The 15,450-nt window shown below is 35.9% G+C and overlaps 2 protein-coding genes and 2 non-coding genes across 5 annotated transcripts in view; 1 reads left to right on the top strand and 3 right to left on the bottom strand.

The window, feature by feature from the left end:
• LOC110467150 (peroxidasin homolog) overlaps nucleotides 1-4,428 on the top strand; it is a 53,039-nt gene extending 48,611 nt beyond the window's left edge. For both annotated transcript variants that reach the window (XM_021524099.1, XM_021524098.1), the window contains one exon: nucleotides 265-4,428. In XM_021524099.1, the coding sequence (XP_021379774.1) occupies nucleotides 265-357 (93 nt within the window). In that variant the 3' untranslated portion in view covers nucleotides 358-4,428. The remainder of the gene's footprint in view (nucleotides 1-264) is intronic.
• A 2,165-nt stretch (nucleotides 4,429-6,593) lies between these two features.
• Nucleotides 6,594-6,675, bottom strand: Trnal-aag. Its single transcript has one exon. It is a non-coding gene; the product is annotated as a tRNA-Leu (tRNA).
• A 1,891-nt stretch (nucleotides 6,676-8,566) lies between these two features.
• LOC110467163 overlaps nucleotides 8,567-15,450 on the bottom strand; it is a 9,639-nt gene continuing 2,755 nt past the window's right edge. Inside the window, exons 2-3 of the mRNA XM_021524124.1 lie at nucleotides 14,759-15,165; nucleotides 8,567-9,517 (exon numbers count right to left, since the gene is read on the bottom strand). Coding sequence (XP_021379799.1) covers nucleotides 9,493-9,517; nucleotides 14,759-15,165 — 432 coding nt within the window. The 3' untranslated portion in view covers nucleotides 8,567-9,492. The remainder of the gene's footprint in view (nucleotides 9,518-14,758; nucleotides 15,166-15,450) is intronic.
• On the bottom strand, nucleotides 9,637-9,718 carry Trnal-aag. Its single transcript has one exon. It is a non-coding gene; the product is annotated as a tRNA-Leu (tRNA).

Raw genomic sequence — 15,450 nt, 5'->3', positions numbered from 1 at the left:
TAACTGGCGAATCGGCTAAAATAATAACTGACCCATCACCGATTCTCTTTTATATTGAGCAAATCGGGCAATCAGCATAGCTTTATCATATAAAAGCACATGACCAAGACAACTACAAGTCATTTACAATATATATTTTGGTGATAACAAGCTTCAAAACCGATATAAATCAAGACTTCAGTTTAATTTTACTGTTCTAAAAATAGTATGGATAACAAACATGTATGCTTGCCTAATCGTAATGTATGTGTTGTTCTGTTTCAGGGTGGTCGTATAGAATGCGAAACTCAAATGTGCCCTTTACCCACTTGTGACTCTCCGAGGAAGATTTCAAGCCAGTGTTGTCCTGTGTGTTAATTTACATAGTCACAACGCAACCCAGTGATCAGGACTACATACTTTCACATCACAGTCAGTTGCCATGGCTACCTACTACCAGTGTTCATGATTGCATACAGCACAGCAAGTAGTCAAACATTGACAAACTAATACTACTGTCGATTTTTATCAAATTTTCAAATGTGGATTGAACAGCATGGTGTAGTTGGCCTGTCCTTAAGAACGCAGTGGGACTGGCGATTATTGTCCACGAAGCTTGCTAGCGTTTCTTGTTTGATGTGCATTTAGCCAAAGAATATCTGCATTATAGGTATCGTAAAATGATCGCCAATCCAAACATGTTATGATCATAACGGTAACTATATAATTATTTACTAAAACATTGTTGTAGTTCATTCTACAGTGACCTCCGTTAAATGGACAAGCATGTAGATGACAGTTAATCCAATACAAAACTGTGATGCAGCTCTCGTTTTGTAAGGCGCTACCGTGGTTATTTGATGATGTGATAATTGACATGATCAACTGCTCACAACGTTTGCGGGGAAATAAAATCCCGAAAAATTGATGAATCCTTTAAGGAGAATGCATTTATTTGATCTAGCATACATGAATATAACCAGGAATGTATGCAAATGGTCCAGCTTCACTCGTAAATGAAATTTTAGTTATTGATGAATACAAATATTATCGAAAATAAACTAAGTTTGAAGAAATTTGTTCACTACAGACGGGTCGACAACTCTGTATCTGGTTTCCTTTCATTTGCTTGTGTAACAGAAATATTTTTGTTACGTCAGACACAAATCAAAATATCATTTTTCTTTGTAAGAAGTTGGCAAGGGTAACAGAAAGCTTAACTCAAAGTCACGGGTACTGTCGCTTGCGTAGTTTATTATCCTGTATCACTAACACTTCGTTAGTCACATAGTCCTCTGCTCCAGAGAAGCTCTTTAAATATGATGAATTCTAAATTCATTAGAAAAGGGATACACTAAGCCTATTGCTAAAAATGTGTTAATTAAAATCTGTCCAAGAATAGATGGGCTTATAGTTGTGTGATTATCACCGGTGATTTAATTATATTGCAGTAACGAACTCCTTGAGTGTGCTTTAGATTTTGCGAATATGCTGTAGATAACGAGTATTGTGTTCCCCTTGCCTTTGCGATTAACAGATTTTAATATATTTTGCAATCAAGTCCAGAACTGTTTATCTTATCAGTTAGCACGATTTGTGCTGATTGAAGTATGGTACAAATCTTATTTCATCATGGTTTCGCTTGATGACAGAATGTAAGTTGATTCTCTGTACTCTACAAAATATGCAATATATTTCTGTAAATAATGCTGGTGTCAATGTCTTGAAATATAAGTGGTAATATTGATGTGATACTATGGTCATGTCACCAAAACATTGCAGTGTAGCATGAGTGTTTATCACCTCTTCAGCTGATGTATCAATGTGGGAATCTGTAAACGTCTGACCGTCAGAAGGACACTCAGATAGAAATCCTTTTCTCTGGGGACCTAATGAAATTCTTGTTCACTAACCCTGGTATTGAGTACCATTAAAATCCCGTTGTAGGGCAAGAGGTTATAAATATAACACGTTTATGAGATATTAAACCATGAGGTGTGTGCAAACTTCTAGTGAGTCATGAAAGGGAAAATCAATCTGACTGTGCCGTCATGTATGAATAACAAATTACTGTAAAAAAATTACTTTGCCTATACAACTAAATGCCAGTATTTTTACTCAATGCCAGTATATTTGTGAAATTTAAGGAAACCTCTTTTATGGTTTAAAAGACGAAAGGCGAAAAAGTTTGTTGTTTTGTAGTTAGACCAATTGCAATATACCCTCGGATATTTTAAAATAAGTAATGCATCGTCAAAAATATTCATGGGTATATTACATTAACTGCATCGCTAACATCTCCTTTCTTGCATTTGGAAAAGAGTTATTTTCATGTGTCTGATCTAAAATGTAAAAGTTCAACGTTTTTCATAAGATATATATAATATAGCCTACCTAATGTTTGTAGCAGTAGCCTAAACAACAATGGATGTAAACACATTCAAATAAAACTATCACTCTTAGGTAGACGCTGAATCTGATTTTTCACATGTTGGTCCACTGGAGGACTAATGACCTGCCCGTCTTGTTCAATCAACCACAGAATTTTTAAAAGATGTGTAAGAAATTGGTGTGATTTGAAAAATCTCCATTATCAAGTCTTCTCGTATTATTTAGGGAATACCTTTGAAAAAATAATTCATTTGGTATACGAGGACCGAAAGTTAGGATATATTTCAATAATTTAACTCTAGAGCTAGACATTATAATGTTGATATTATATATGTGACTGGTTCAACAACATGTGGCTATGTGTATTTTCACGTGTTTTTAATTTTCATATTTCCATGATGTCTTCCATTTGTCATCCGTAATTTGATGCAGTTTGTATTTTCATATTTATATAAAAAGTGTATTTTTATACTTCGCAATTCGTACTTTTTTATCAAAATGAGCATGTTTCTATCACTTATGTATTTAAAGTTTTTTTTATATAGTGCTTTGTGTGTATAACGACTAATGACATGTATTGTGTAGAATATTGACCACTCTGAGCGGACGTGATACCTGTTGGATTAAAAGGGTATTTTGATTTGAACATATTTACTCCATTCCTTGATATCCAGTTTTGTATACAAATCCATGCTTACTGCTCAAGCATTGCGCACTCACAGCTCATTGAACCTGAACATACCTCAAACTGAAATGTTACAGCCTGATCGGTGGAGGATTATACCTCATGATAGAATGTTAAAATGTAATAGGTCAATGATATTACTTGATACTAAATTTCTGCAATCTAATTAGATGAGATAATGCGTACGCTCGAATCTGGAGATCTGATTGGTTCGGTTATATTTCATATTACATTGCTGCATACTGGTTGGTATGAAAAACTGCTTTAACAGTCCAATGTACATCCATAGCAATATTGCGTCATCAGTGTTAACCTTGCTAAACGCAATAACAATTTACACAATATGCTACTTTCTGAACTGGAACTGTTTTTAGTTTCTCACGAAATGTATAACCATTTCAATGCTCCAAAAAGCACTGGTATCCAAGACAAGCACAACTCTAACAAAATAACAGAAACCCTATGGAGATTAATGCTGGAAGGGAAGTATCTGTTTTAACAATTACCTGTATTTAAGGGCATATGTTTTGTTGATCGAGGTTGTTACGTAACATACGTTATGTTCTGTATCTTTGATATCGACTTTTCTCCAACCCTTAGACAAGAGTATGATGTAAACAATTATGACAAGTCTGAAGGATCGCCATGAAATGAAAAAGAACGTATTAAGCAGTGCTTAAGAACGGTTAGGAAGTACGATCTGTGTAGTCGAATTTGAAATTTAGATACATAAAATGTTGATTTAAGTTTTATGAAACAGTACATTGTCCTTAATGTATGAAGTACGTTCTAAGTACTTTTCAAAATATTGCTTTGATTTTGGTACTTATCAGAAACACAAGTCACCCTAAAACCACTGAAATCTGTATTTTTAAGAATGAAAGAGGTACGTTCTGTTGGTTGTACTAAATTTCGTCCATTTTAAATTGTAATTTATCAAATAAATAATTGTAAACTTACCAGTATGTTTACATAACGCATTTCACACCGTGTCTTCACACAAAGCTTCATTGGTTTTTTATTTTGTGTACCAGTATATTAGAACAAAAAGAATGTTAAAGATGTAATGTTTTCACCTTAAAACTATATCCTGATGCATAATATGTAATGATATTTAAGAAGCATTAAAACAAAATATATTTACATGTATATCCACTTCCGAGCGAATTTGATTTTTAACATTTAGTGATATATATTGAAATAGAATACCAAAGAAATGTATTATATAAGTTGTGAATACAACTACCGGTATACAAGCTGACGCTATGTATGTGTGTATGTATTATTGTATACGATACAGTCATAGAAAACATGTTAACATATAATACGGAAGTATGTGATACTATTTTGATTAAAGCCAAGAATTTGTATACTGCATTTGTTAGTTTTATTTTTTGACGATATTTATTAGATTTGTGATATTTTAAAGACGTAGATTATTTGAATGTTATTTCACCAGAAAGGCAGAATACCATTATTCTATAAAATTTAGATATTGATTGAAGTATTGTGTTCCACGGATGTTCAATTTTTACAATATTTTGACACCAAAGATTAAAGCATGTTCGTTATTGTGTCATATACATATGACGTGTTCGAGACTTCCTCGGTCATGTGTAAGGTTTCACGAGCGATATTTTTTCCGTGGGACGAAATTGTTTTTCCTATTGCTACAAGTGTGGTATTTGTTCATGACGCATAAAAAGAAGTCTATCGTCAAAATGCTATAGCCCACACGATTGATGTACAAAAAACGCAACTAATTGTAATTCTAACACGATTCGTTTGCAACGCGTGTTTTGATTGGATACGGACCATGTTCTAATCTGCGATAGAATCATGGTCAATCGTGTTAAGCTCCTCCCATCGCACTAAAGCCACGCCCCGTTTCTAATCAAAACAATATGGCGTCAAGCTCGCCTCATAGCGAAATCCCGCTGATAAGGCTAGTAGGCAACAGAACAGAAACGACCGATGAAATGCATTTGTTGAATGAATTACAAAGTAAAAAGTAAACATTCCTTGTTCTTACCTCCATTTATTACTGAAAGGTTCGTTCCATCCGTGTAAAGGCCTACACGGTCCAGTATGGGCGGGGCTAAATGACCGACTTTTGAAAGCTTCTTTCCGATTGGTCAGTCCGCTGCAGAATGACACGTCGCCAGTTCAGGTCACAAAGTACTTTTGTACAAGGAAATACAATGTTTCTAAACATATTAGCGGAGTATATTTGTTAGGTGTGTTAGAATGGGGATAGTACATTGTACGTTGTTTTTCGTGTCTATACTGTCGATTAGAACATGAAATTTGGTTTAAACTCTCGACCTATCGGTCTCGAGTTCCAACCCAAATTTCATGTTCTAATCGCCAGTAAAACAACGTACTATCCCCTTATCTGACAATGACACTACTCATTTCCACACACACCCACATCCACACACACACACACACACCCACATCCTCACACACATACACCCCCACCCTCCACTTTTTTTACAGAAATTATACGATCTTGGTATTAATATTATCTATGTTGGTTAATTTATTATTCGACAATCATTTTTATCTTAAATGTTGAAGAGTCGTGTTTCTGGTCTTCCCCGATACAAACGGCACTAGTGAAACGAAAATAGCAGAATATTGTCAGTAACACTAAACTTAATTGAAAATATTAATAATTTAAAAATTGCCATCTTGTATATATATATTTCATTATGTTATTGGGAAAGGGCTTTACATAAGTTGGACAACTTGTGCCCAATCCCTTTTGTATATTAGATGCAAATAAACATATGTTTAAATCAAAAGTCGATTGGTCAATAATTAATAGACAACCTCAAAATTCCAAATCCTCAAATCAAAAGTGTTCTCCGAAATGTAAATGAATGACGGCCATGTTGGTTTAGCTATAGAAGCGAAGAGATACAATAGACATCGCTAGAACATTTGTTATATTTTAAAACTCAAAGAACCATTTACCCGAATCCGGTATATCTTAATAAAGTATAAATTGCAAATAAAATTGCTGGCATGTCGTTAATTGAAAATGCCACAAAATGACGTCATAGTTGAGTGTCCGGTCTTCGAAATAGCGTATTGGAGTAAATATGATTTTGATAAGTATAATCAATTCCGTAATTTCACTCGGAACAATCTTATGCTCATTTTAATCAAAAGCTCCTCGTAAATAAAGCAGAACTAGATATGCTCACCAGCTGAAAAGTGAAACGAACAGAGATGGTCAGACAATTATTTGTTGAAAGTTGTATGACCAGATCGTGGGTCGATGTTATTTTGCCTAAATTAGTTTCATGCATAGAAACATTTCTCCTAGTGGTACCGTGTGAAGCAATAGGTGTGGTTATGGTAATAGGAAAATTACATGTAGTCTACTTAGTGTATAACGTTTTTAATTGTACAATAATATCCGAACAGTTAAAATAATTGTTGAATATACTCATCCTTATACAAATTCCAACACGATCAAAATTTCCTCTATCTGCCAAATTAATTTCCGTGGCATTATCTAAAATTATTCTGGCAGCGGTGGGATTCGAACCCACGCCTCCGAAGAGACTGGTGCCTTAAACCAGCGCCTTAGACCGCTCGGCCACGCTACCTGTGTATAAACGTATAGGTTGGGTAATAACCTCATTCTATTAATAACTTTTTGCTGAAAGGGTATCAAGTGCGTCTAAAAATACACTAATCTTACAATAGGACCAGCTCATAGTTCACGAACTGTGCAATATGTAATTCTATAAATATCCAACTTAGTCCGCTATTACTGACCATAGCCGCAGGCTTCAAAAATATCATCGATCACCTGTTTATGGTCAGCTTGTTTATACACTGCTGTGTCAAACGCCAAGATTGCGGGTACTTCTATGAAACTAATAACCCCATGATTTCATACCACATCCCATTTCGTCCTAAGGATGCTACATCGTTTAATTCATTTGAAATTCCGGGTGTACACATTTCAGTGCGAGAATACCTTTAAGGGCCTGGGCCCACTTGTATAAAACATCTCAAAATTAAGGAAAATCTTAAGTAATGTATTCTCTATGGGAAATCTTAGAATTGAGGAAATCTCAAGAGTTGAGAAGTTTTATACAAGTGGGCCCTGCATTTTAACTGGAAGAAGAAGAATTTTTTCGACTTGATATATTGGCAGTAATTGTGCCTCAATAGGATCCATCAGGCAAACAAAATATTTTTGCTTTAATGTAGACAAACACACATGCAGAGTTGCTGCCAGTGTCTGTAGTCGACAACATTTCAAATGAATTAAACGATGTGGCATCGATTAGACGTGTTGTCGACTGCATGCAATGTCAGCAATCTTAGTGTAACAGCCACTCTAAGTTGTTTCCGGTTTATTTGGTTAAATGAAGACATAAACATGTGCATAGTTACAATTTGTTAAGTGGACATATATGTAAGTTAATATAACTAATGATAATATTTACAACATTCTTTAACGTTATACGCAACCAGATCGCAAAGAAAAGAAAAGAAAAAAAACATGTGTTTGTTGTAAAAAAATCGAATTTACCGGAAGAACAGAAGCATTGAAGGAGTAATTATCTCGTGTTTTTAAATGAGTTAACCTCAGGTGGTCATTTATTTTAAAGTCGTAAATAAGTTGTTTTCTGTTTTTTGGGGGTTGTCATTTTTTCTTGTGTTGATTTTAGTTTAGTCTTAGTTCTTACTAAATAAGCTTTTAGTCTGACCTCATCTTCGTTGTTTTTGTTTACGTATGCAGGGGAAATACCACCGAGTGGCCTTGATGGTGTGTTGTTAATGCTGTCAGTTATGTCTTCCATTCGATCAATGTATCTGTAAGAGTTATTAAATGTAAACATTCGGAACATTCTATTTGTTGAGGTCTGGATGCTTCTCTCGGCGAAATTCGATTTAGTTTCATTTTCTGTGAATATGATGTGTACGTTTATAGATCGTAGATATTCCTGTACGATATTGTTTTTGGCCTCTTTCCCTTTTTTCAAAACGAAGGATCAAGGGTTGTCTACCCCTGTTAAATATGGACTTCAAACCCCGTACCATTTCCTTTGCCGTCTTTCGTTTCAATGGCGCCACGAACACGAAACGCGAAAATACGTCCTGTAGGACTAGAATGTATTGAATGCCGTCATTGTGTTTTGCCAGGTTTCTGACGTCCATTAAGTCACCGTCAAACTGACTGCCCAGTCCACTTACTACTACACGTCTCCTTTTAAACTTTCTTCTTATGTGTCTTTGTAAAGTGTAGGCATCTTGCCCCGCCAAAAACTCTCTGATACGTGTCAGACCGATCCTAGATTTTCCTTCCTTTTTAACAATTTGGTACAATTTGTATGGACCACTAAATGACCCAGCGTGTTTTGGGTCAGACCAAATACTCTCCAAGTACTGTTGCTCCCTCTGACGCCAACATTGAAAATGACTGACTACTCATATCAAGTCTAATTATAATGAAAGACAAACGCATATAAATGACATACACAATATCTTTTATAATTTCTCTGACCTTTTAAAAGAGCTATATGTCATGAATTGAACAAGAGGCATCCATCATTAGTATTTTACAATCTTCACCTATTAAAACATTATTTCTATGAAAATTATACGAACTGAAAGTACACTCTCATAAATGTTTATGAAATGAGTAATTCAATGTCACTTCAATTAACGTTTATCCTTTGTTTTACGTAAAATCTTAACATGACTTACAGTTTATGTACTCATTCCATGATGAATCTTAACTACACGTCAGCCCATTAGGATGACAGTTGCTGCATTGGAACATCCCCATCTGATTCTGGTGATCATCTGCCATTTCACAAAAGGTTACATTTTCGAGTTCGTTTCCTATAAAGTCTTTTAATACTGCCATGTCTGAAGGTTAGTGTTATACCAGTGCGTGTTGGTTTGATGTTTTCCTCGCTTTCTGGTAGGAACCACCGTCTAATGTTTTCGACTGGAGACTCACAAAATAATTACGTCCAAGATGTATGTGTAAGGCTGTGTCTTCCTTGTCATCAAAGCCCTTGATAGCGTCATCCACTTCATCAGCGTACCATGTCATGAGCTTCGTCCGTTTCTCCAAGTCCAGGGCAAGGCCTTTTTTGGTGGAATATGTCGTGCCGTCCTGTCTTTACTTGTACACTCGAATATGAATCCACAGTTTACCATGGAATCGATTGGCAACGACGTAATGATCATTCCCAATGTCTAACTGGCACCGTTTCTTTTCTGCACTGTCTTTACTCTTGTCCTTTTTCTTCATGGAGGTATTTTGGTCCACCCTTACATTTTTCACGGAGTTACTTGGTGCGTCTCTATCACTCTGTTCGGTCCTGGTTGGACTGATGGGTTCCATTTTTACCTTTTTGATGGGACTCTAGTCGATGATAAGTACGTCTGGCTACTCTTCAAAGCTTTCTCGCGGCAAGTGATCTTCAAGAAAAAAATATTATATATAGTTGTTTAATATACACATCCTTATAAAATCCCCAAATCGACAAAATTTACCATATCGGACAAAATAATGTCCATGTCATTATCTAAAATTAATCTGGCAGCGGTGGGATTCGAACCCACGCCTCCGAAGAGACTGGTGCCTTAAACCAGCGCCTTAGACCGCTCGGCCACGCTACCTGTATATATATATACACATGTATAATCTACACTGGGTAAAAACCTCAATCTATTAATATCTTTTTGCTAAAAGTAAAGGGTGCGTCTATAAATGAAAAATCTATACACATAAGGACCAGCTTATATTTCAAGTACTGTTGCTTAGATATTATTACCGGTATACTCTATCAATTTATTTTATGGGAACAGGTAATTCTATGAATAAGCCTTGCTCGAATAATAATGCCGGAACGTCTATATATTTGTTATCTGTACACCTGGAGTCACCTGGGGTCACCTGTTTTGTTTATGTTGCGCCACAGAGATGCTTACTTCCGCTTTTAATGACCATCATAACTGGCTTCAAATTCAGATTGGTCACCTATTTATGGTCACTAATTTACATGTTTTACAAAGTAAAGGAGTATCTATTAAAAGATGTAGTAAGTCGGTGGGAAAAGCGAAGTGGACGTTTTTACTGCACCGAATGAAACCATACGAAAGGACTACTCTAAGGTGTTTTATAAACCCCTTACTACTTGACTACACGCCACATTCCAACACTTCATACTAAGGATTCCTGTCTTATTTTGATGTCGGCAATTATTTATTTTCACATCAATATGGTGCATCAGTCTATCATATTTTTTTTCCGGATAATTTGGTTAAGTGTAAACATACACATGAATATGCTACACTGCAATTTGTAAAGTGGAAAATAGAGTTTTACACTTTTGAATGGTTCTCATGGTGCAGTAGTTTATCAAATGATTGATGCTATTTACAGTAATTTTACGCACTATAACTATGAAAAAGTATCAGATTGCTAGGGAACCCTTGGCTGATACACGTATGTTTGCTGTCAACAAGTCGATTAACCGGAAATGTTTCTGATTGGCTACTTTGTTATTGATGTAGGTGAGAAAGCTGCCGATACAATCAGTATAAAACACTGAGTTGGTATGTGACATGTAGTCAAATGGTCAAAAGATTAACAGTCATTGTAATGAGGTTATTATCAAGAAAATAAAAATTACAATGGAAAAATATGCTTCTGTGTTTTACTTTGATGTATAACTGTCTTGAGGAAGGTAATATAAACCTGGTAAAACAGGGAAGTGTCAAACTGGAGATACAATTTTGAAGCAACACCAAGGAAGTCCTCAATTGTGTAGCCCCTGCAGAATTCCCAGTGCTGAAAGAGGTTGAACATACCCAAGGCATGAAAATACACAAAACGTACCCTTGGGGAAAAGAAAATCTCAATAAGTTACAATGTTTGTTTGATTAATACGTTTCCTAGTGACGTCACGTATTCATCAATCACTGTGCAACAATGATCCTTCCTGTCTACCCGGAACACATTGGGGGGTGTTATGCATTCAGTGCATATAGAAGTCTATAACAGTCTAGGATGCTTGCCAGGACAATGCGGTGATCGTTGCGGCAATTTTTGAGTAAAACCTTTACGTTGTTTTTGTACAACCAAGTTGACAGAGAAGACCAACCCGTGATGATATCATCACATGTTCTATTTCATATCTTGTTGTAATGTAACAATGTATCTGTCTTTGATGTTGTTCGAACACACAATCGTGTATTAACCAAAACCTAAATGAGTCCGTCGATTTAAACCAATGTCTGTTTTCTTATTGTTTTTAACAATTAATATATTGATCTATCTTTTAACGGACAGTTGTCTAGTACAAACAGAAACCACCGATTAGAACCAGTCACTCTGTGAGGTCTCCCTGAACGTGTACAGATACTCGTTTGACCTTCCTTATGCTTACATACAGCAACGCTAGCCCTACATATCTGTCAGACTATCATAGATAAACAAACATATTCGGTGCATATGTTCAAACGATATCTAATCATCGTTGATAAAGCACGATCTACCAGCAGTGGAACAGTTCAAAAGGTCATGAATTTAAATTAATTCGAAACTATAGTGAAAAATGCAGAAGTCTTCATGATTGTCTGATGCGTTACAGAGACACTGTTTTGATATACAAATCACACAAAATAGAATGTTCACACATCACAAACCTTAAAATCTGTGCCCAAGCAGTGTATAAGTCACGTGTGTATGAAGCGTTTTAAATTGAAAGGAGAATACTTTATTAATCGTGAAAACTAAACGTCAATCGTCTCTCTTTTTGTAGATACATAGTTTAAAAACAGTATGAACAATGGTCTGACTGGTAGACAAGTGTAAAAAAGGATGACAGAAAGGAACGATATTAAGTAAATTTTAATGAAAATAATATGCACATCGCGGTATTGGTAATTCTTTCTTTCTTTGAGTACTAAAGATAACCGAATTTAACTGCTGCTAAACCTGCACACCAAAACACAAACAATTAGGTCTCTAACAAAATAATGGAAAGGACAAAGTTAAAAGATTACAAACATTGATATATATGTATCAATGTACCAGAAGAGTTATGAGGGTTCTGTACAAACACACACATAAATGTGGTCATTGGCATCGACAATACCTTTCCATTTTACATAAATACCCACCAAGGTCAAGGTCAGGATCAAGGTCAAGATTGATGGCACTTGATCAACTGAATAATAATGAACTATCTGTTTTATAATAGCAAAACTGTTTCCTAATGTTTTTTAACAGCTTGTATACTTTGAGTCTTACCCGTTACATCGTTGTTGTTGTGATATTGATTTGATATATGTATCAAGGTTTTGTTATTGATTTGTATGGCCCATTGAATTTTGGTCATTGGGGAGAGCACATGTGTTCCGAGGTCAATGTCCTGTCCAAGAAAATGGTCACTTTGGGGGAAAACCTCAGTGCTCCACAAAGTAATGTGAGGTCGGTAAGTGAACTTAAAAAGCAACTCGTCCATCATGCCATTCTTCCTGATACTGAGGATAAGTCTACAAATGCTTTTAACTATGGAGGGACTAGATCTTTTAACGTCATTTGATGTCAACTTAGAAACCATACAAGTCAATTAAATTCTGATCTTTTTATAGACCACCTTACTAATAGCCCATCCTGTATATGTGGCAACCATGACGAAGATGCGGATCACTTTTTTCTATACTGCCCTAGGTATATAATCCAAAGACAAAACCTATTAGATTCCTTGTCTCATTCGCAGTTTAACATTCAACTAAACCTACATTTAAATTTCGGCTTAAACCTGATTGAACATTTAGTAAATAATATAAATATACTAACTAGGGGAAGTAACCACCGTAGTCATGATCCTAATTCTGCTATTTGTGTCTGTGTTCAGAATAATATTGAGTCTACTAACAGATTTTGAAATTATCAATGATTGGATAAGCACACAGTGATGGTGTGTATGGACATTTTAGTGCTGCCAAGTTATAATTGTTATCTGGAGTAGGAGTGGTGATGGAGGACTAGTTGGTGTTACAAATTATTCAACTAATAATATTTAATATTTACTGTATTGAATGGAGGTTCCCGTTTTTGATATTAATATATGTTCTAAAATTTATAAAATTTGATTATTTACAAATGGCTTTCCATTTTGAAATATATTTCATATATACTGGTTACTATGTAAAGAAAAAATAACAAAAAAACAACTGTATGTGTTTCACCTCAGTAATTTTATTGTTTTTACTTTTTACTTTTGCTTAGTTCAGAGATAGATAGAGACTATTAATTATTCAGTATTAAGTACTATTTAATGGTCCAAGTCAGTGCTAATATGTTGATGTCTAAATTATAATGATGTAATTGTTTGAAATGTATGTAACCCAAGGGAGAGGGCTTGTATAGGCATAGCCTGTTGCCCAATTCCCATTAAATCATTTGACTAAATAAAGTATAGTACAGAAGATGCGCCGATGGACATAGACTTCCGAAGATCGAAACTTTACGTAAAGTGGGGAATAGTCAAAGGGGACGGCACTGCACTGGCATCACAGGAAAAGACAGGGATCATCAACCGCTAAAGAGAATGTGGTCTAAGATGTGCACCTACATGAACGGTAAGTAAGCGTCGCTAAACACGAGTAATTACCCATGGAAGGCACATGTATTCACCACACCTGTGCCTTTCCAGTTTTCGTTTTATGGTGTCAATCACAAGTTAACAAACAATGGTACATTTCCAATATAAATCACAATTCAACAGTGATTCCGGATTAATATTTTTTGCATTTTGCATTTTGAGATGACGACGAAGGCATGCGAGTGACTTGCATGTCATAGGCCACCTACGACAACTGACAAAACCCCGTTTCTCTTGATTATCATCATGGCAACCCTTTCAAGCGCATACAATACAACTTATTGCACATTGGTGTTTAGTTTGGTAAGCTATCACACAATTTTCGTCAAAAAAACCCTTGAATATTCGAAATGGCATGAAAATGAGTATCATTTATAAAGTAAATGTATATCCTTTGCTTCTGACTGTCTTCATGGGGTACCCTGTAGAATTGGTTCCTGGAAGCAGAAACAACCAAAACATCTACATTAAAATACTCTTCAAACACTTGTATGTCATTCAGAACAAGCTTTCTATTGTTCACAGCAAATCTCATGTTTATCAAAAGTCAAATATTTCGCAGTTGCTTGGAGTACCAGTAAGGACAGGTTTTATACTTCAAAATCAACTCTTTTAGAGATATTCTGGAATCATTATCATATTGGGTCAGTTTTGCTATTCTTTCAACATTATTTGCACTAAGGGATGCCATGACGATCGCTCTTGACAAACAAGAATTGTCGGTATTAATAATTTCTGTTATAGATCGTTTCCGTTTAACAGAATTAGTATCCCCTGAAAGAGGTGTTATGGATTGCCCCCTCTCTCCCTGTTCGGAACTTTTTCGACATGTTCGATGACGTCACGGCCATTGAGTCTGTCGAGAGGTCTAAGGGGCACCACAATGGGATCGACCAATCCATTGTATTGGATTAAATGCCTTCCCATGTCCGACCCCTGAAGACCTTCGGTAGCCTTAGCAATTAACGTCATCAAACATACTCTCTCATTTTTCGTACATATCTGATAATCTTTTCCCATCTTTACTATTTCAAAATCTTACCTCATAATGGATATCTTTAACCAAATTTTAAATTTACTGGGTACTGGCGACTGGATTTGACTACGTGCTGGTACTGGAGATTGTTGACGAGGTGACTGCACATGATAGTGACCGGGAACCGGTGACTGGCAACTGTTAACTGTAGGCCCCAGAAAGAAGCGTTTCCTCTTCGGAGGTGGCTGACCAGAACTGCTGGTGTCTCTTATGTCGTAGTGTGACTTCTCGTGGCGACAGTATACATCGTACTCAATGAAATGTCCCCAGTGGCAAAAGGAACAACCATATTCCCTTTGTACCCCGTTCATGAAGTCCAAATCAAAATGCATGTTATCATGCTCCCTGTAATCTTCGTAAGATTTAAATTTGTCTAGCGCACACCATGAGTAGAGGAAATTGGAAGTGGTCATCTGCAAAAATAAAAAAAAAGTTTGTCTTCTTTAAGCATTTTGTATGTAAGGGGAAGTAATTAGATGGTTGAACATGATATCGGTACGCATATGGTACCAAACACGTGTAACTGTGTGTGTGTGTGTGTGTGTGTGTGTGTGTTATCGTTAATTTGTAAATATGAATAGGATTATATTAACTTCCCCAACTCACTCACTCCTCCAGTCAGAGGTCACATTCCATTCCACTACACTGTAAATAAATCTGTTGATCATTTGGTTTGGGGGGCGGGGGGGGGGGGGGGG

This window comes from Mizuhopecten yessoensis, unplaced genomic scaffold (assembly GCF_002113885.1).
Source record: "Mizuhopecten yessoensis strain PY_sf001 unplaced genomic scaffold, ASM211388v2 scaffold11163, whole genome shotgun sequence".
NCBI lineage: Eukaryota > Metazoa > Mollusca > Bivalvia > Pectinida > Pectinidae > Mizuhopecten > Mizuhopecten yessoensis.
The sequence above is the reverse complement of the archived record's forward strand: the minus strand, read 5'-3'. Positions and strand labels throughout refer to the sequence as shown.